This window comes from Electrophorus electricus, chromosome 5, assembly GCF_041902795.1.
Source record: "Electrophorus electricus isolate QZ-2024a chromosome 5, ASM4190279v1, whole genome shotgun sequence".
NCBI classification, from domain to species: domain Eukaryota; kingdom Metazoa; phylum Chordata; class Actinopteri; order Gymnotiformes; family Gymnotidae; genus Electrophorus; species Electrophorus electricus.
The window spans coordinates 255,001-260,000 of NC_137501.1; the positions used below are offsets into that span (position 1 = coordinate 255,001).

The following is a 5,000-nucleotide window of genomic DNA, read 5'->3' on the forward strand; positions in this document are numbered from 1 at the left end:
AGGAAGCTCTGCAAATTTACTCACCCCATCTGCCTTGTTTGGTGTAATTCTCGAGATCTCAGTGACAGCTAGACAGAAGTAAACAGGAAATGATGCAATAATGGGACTGACCTCTCACTGGAGGAGCTGATCTTTCTCTGACAGAATATGGAGATGGAGGCGGAGCCTGGAATGACCTCATGTTTGATCTCCCACGTTTGCAGGTTATTGGGCCTCACCACCACAAAGCTGATGCCTTCTCCGTACTGCACTCTGTGGAGGAGAACACACGTCTAAACACCAACACAACACACACACCGAGCACACCGGCCAGAGCGTGAGGCAGTGCTGGGTGTAGCAGAACTCTCAACAGCTTGTGTATGTGTGTGTGTGTGTGTGTGTGTGTGTGCCCGCATGAGTGTTATACATTCTTCTGTGTGTGAGAAGTTCTGGTTGAGTGTGTGTATGTGTGTGTGTGTGTGTGTGTGTTTATTGATAAGTCCCTCCCTGGTTTCCTATAACCCTTCCACTACTGACACCTCAATTCATCACTTTGACACAACATTGCAGATTTTATTAAAGCATAGTCAGATTGCACTCACTAACCTTGGAAACAGCACACACACACACACACACACACACACACACACACACACACATACATCCACATGGCACAGGCACATAGCACATACACAGGGCACACACACACACACGGCACACAAACACACAGGGCACACACACACACACACACACACACACACACACACACACAGCACACACACACACATGGCACACACACAGGGCACACACACACACGGCACACACAAACACGGCACACACACACATACGGCACACACACACACACACACAGCACACACACAACACACACACACAGGGCACACACACACATGGCACACACACACACGGCACACACACACATACATCCACATGGCACAGGCACATAGCACATACACAGGGCACACACACACACGGCACACAAACACACAGGGCACACACACACACACACACACACACAGCCCACACACACACATGGCACACACACAGGGCACACACACACACGGCACACACACACACATACGGCACACACACACACACACTGCACACAAACACACGGGGCACACACACACACACGGCACACACACACACACACACACACACACACACACACACACACACAGCACACACACACAGGGCACACACACACACGGCACACACACACACGGCACACACACACACGGCACACACACACAGGGCACACACACACACGGCACACACACACACACGGCACACAAACACACACGGCACACACACACACACAGCACACACACACACACCACACACAGGGCACACACACGGCACACACAAACATGGCACACACACACAGGGCACACACACACGGCACACACACACGGCACACACACACACGGCACATGGCACACACACACACGGCACACATACACATACACACACACGGCACACACACACAGGGCACACACACACACGGCACACACACATACACACACACGGCACACACACACACACACACACAGGGCACACACACACACAGCGCACACACACACGGCACAGACACACACACACACACACAGCACACAAACACACATACGGCACACACACACACACGGCACACACACACACACAGGGCACACACACACATGGCACAGACACCCCCCATCCACACACCCCTCCCCCTGCTCTCTTTCCTTCTCTCTCTCTTTCATCTGAGAAAGAAAGATGTACTTACACAGTACATCCATGATTCCCTTCTCCACCTTCAAAACAGCTCACATGACACAAACACATCTGTTTAAGGCAGTTATTACATAAAACAGTAAGTGTTGTATGTGTTGTCTCTGTAGTGTGTGTTTCTCTGTAGTGTGTGTCTCTCTAGGGTGTGTCTCTCTAGGGTGTGTCTCTGTAGTGTGTGTCTCTCTGTAGGGTGTGTGTCTCTCTAGGGTGTGTCTCTGTAGTGTGTGTCTCTCTAAGATGTGTGTCTCTCTGTAGGGTGTGTGTCTCTCTCTCTGGCATGTCTCCTGCTATGTCTTCCTCTTTGGTGTGTGACCATCTCTCTGATTTCTCTTTATCTCTCTCTCTGGTGTGTCTCTCCCCTGTAGTGTGTTTTTCTCAGGTATTAGTCATTCTCTGTTGCTGGCGTCTGTCTCTCCTTGTCTCTAGTGTGTGTGTGTGTCTCTCTCTAGGGTGTGTGTGTGTCTCTCTAGTGTGTGTGTTTTTGTCTAACATGCCTTTCTTAGTGTATCTTTTTCAATAGTTTCTCTTTCCCTCTAGTTTCTCTCTCTCTCACAGGTACAGGTTTGTATTTCTCTTTTGTAGTGTGTGTGTCTTTCTAGTTTCTCTCTCTCTCACAGGTACAGGTTTGTATTTCTCTTTTGTAGTGTGTGTCTCTCTAGTTTCTCTCTCACAGGTTTGTTTTTCTCTTTTGCAGTGTGTGTGTCTCTCTCTCTGGTATGTTTACTCTCTTTTGCTTCTCTCTCTCTGGTGTGTCTCTCCGGTGTGTCTCTCTCTATCTGTCCACCTTTCTGTGCTCAGTAGTCTTTATTTCTCTTAAACAGTCTACAGTGAGGCTATAACATTCAGCTGTGCTCTAGTAAAAATCCATAAAGCCAGATGGACTGTTGAGGCATTAATGAGTGGCTCTCTTTAACTGTACAGATCACTCCACCGATGGCTGGCTGACAAACAGCCACGATAACGACTCTCCACACCATTAGACCACGGTGCACATGAAAATGAGGCCACATGCAGAGAACTTCTGGCTGGAGGCACAGTCTATGTGGTGTAAGTCTGTGGTGTGAGTCTATGTAATGTAAATCTCTGTGGTGTGAGTCTATGTGGTGTAAGTCTCTGTGGTGTGAGTCTATGTGGTGTAAGTCCATGGTGTGAGTCTATGGTGTGAGTATATGTGGTGTAAGTCTATGTGGTGTAAGTCTATGTGGTGTGAGACTATTTGGTGTGAGTCTATGTGGTGTAAGTCTAGGTGGTTTCAGACTATTTGGTGTGAGTCTATGTGGTATAAGACTATGGTGTAAGTCTATATGGTGTGAGTCTATTTGGTGAGAATCTATGTGGTGTGAGTCTGTGGTGTGAGTCTATTTGATGTAAGTCTATGGTGTAAGTCTATGTGGTGTGACTCTATTTGGTGTGAGTCTATGCAGTGTGACTCTATGTGGTGGAAGTCTATGTAGTGTGAGTCTATGTGGTGTAAGACTATGGTGTAAGTCTATGTGTCATGAGTCTATTTGGTGTGAGTCGATGTGGTGTGAGGCTGTGGTGTGAGTCTATGTGGTGTAAGTCTATGTGGTGTAAGTATATGGTGTGAGTCTATTTGATGTAAGTCTATGGTGGAAGTCTATGTGGTGTGAGTCTATGTGGTGTAAGACTATGGTGTAAGTCTATGTGTCATGAGTCTATTTGGTGTGAGTCTATGTGGTGTGAGTCTGTGGTGTGAGTCTATGTGGTGTAAGTCTATGTGGTGTAAGTATATGGTGTGAGTCTATTTGATGTAAGTCTATGGTGTAAGTCTATGTGGTGTGACTCTATTTGGTGTGAGTCTATGTAGTGTGAATCTATGTGGTGGAAGTCTATGTGGTGTGAGTCTATGTGGTGTAAGTCCATGTGGTGTGAGTCTATGTGGTGTAAGTCCATGTGGTGTGAGTCTATGTGGTGGAAGTCTATGTGGTGTGAGTCTATGTGGTGTAAGACTATGGTGTAAGTCTATGTGTCATGAGTCTATTTGGTGTGAGTCGATGTGGTGTGAGTCTGTGGTGTGAGTCTATGTGGTGTAAGTCTATGTGGTGTAAGTATATGGTGTGAGTCTATTTGATGTAAGTCTATGGTGTAAGTCTATGTGGTGTGACTCTATTTGGTGTGAGTCTATGTAGTGTGAATCTATGTGGTGTAAGTCTATGTGGTGTGAGTCTATGTGGTGTAAGTCCATGTGGTGTGAGTCTATGTGGTGGAAGTGTATGTGGTGTGAGTCTATGTGGTGTAAGTCCATGTGGTGTGAGTCTATGTGGTGGAAGTGTATGTGGTGTGAGTCTATGTGGTGTAAGACTATGGTGTAAGTCTATGTGTCATGAGCCTATTTGGTGTGAGTCGATGTGGTGTGAGTCTGTGGTGAGAGTCTATGTGGTGTAAGTCCATGTGGTGAGAGTCTATGTGGTGTAAGTCCATGTGGTGAGAGTCTATGTGGTGTAAGTCCATGTGGTGAGAGTCTATGTGGTGTAAGTCCATGTGGTGTGAGTCTATGTGGTGTAAGACTATGGTGTAAGTCTATGTGTCATGAGTCTATTTGGTGTGAGTCGATGTGGTGTGAGTCTGTGGTGAGAGTCTATGTGGTGTAAGTCCATGTGGTGTGAGTCTATGTGGTGGAAGTGTATGTGGTGTGAGTCTATGGGATGTACTACACTATAAGAAGTTGCCATAGGAGATGCAAACTTAAGGAGTTCAGCGCGATTTCATAGGCAGATCAAAGGTTGGCATGAGGTACCGGTGAACAAAATATCCACACGTATGAACACCACCTCTAAAAGTTAGAAACACAACCCCCATATGAACATGAAAACACATACACACACACACACACACACACAAGGCTATGATGAGCTGATTAATAGCTTTCAGTCTCTCTCTGTGGGGCAGAAAATCAGTAGGCGGGGTGTAAACACGTTACCACGGTAACCGAATATGACCTTTAACACTCATAATGAGGAAGTGGGTCATTATCTTGTGGACAACTGCACCTCTGATCCTGTCTGTGTAATATATGCTCTGTATGTATATACAGTGGCACGTCTATTTGAATGACTTATTTCAAACATTTTCTAATAAATACTAAATAAATAGATTCTGTCTGACTTAGATATGAATCAGACTACCGTTATTTGCGATTGCTTAAAACTAAAATGAAAAATAACAGTTAGTGTAATCTGACAATCAATGAGCAGTACCTCAGCCCAGATCTG

The 5,000-nt window shown here is 46.1% G+C and overlaps 1 protein-coding gene across 4 annotated transcripts in view; it reads right to left on the minus strand.

The window, feature by feature from the left end:
* LOC113587019 (transmembrane protein 132C) overlaps nucleotides 1-5,000 on the minus strand; it is a 166,374-nt gene that overhangs the window by 81,271 nt on the left and 80,103 nt on the right. For 3 of the 4 annotated variants that reach the window (XM_081714871.1, XM_081714872.1, XM_081714874.1), the window contains one exon: nucleotides 112-252. The exons of the other annotated variant lie outside the window; for it this stretch is intronic. In XM_081714871.1, coding sequence (XP_081570997.1) covers nucleotides 112-252 — 141 coding nt within the window. The remainder of the gene's footprint in view (nucleotides 1-111; nucleotides 253-5,000) is intronic. 4 annotated transcript variants of the gene reach the window in all.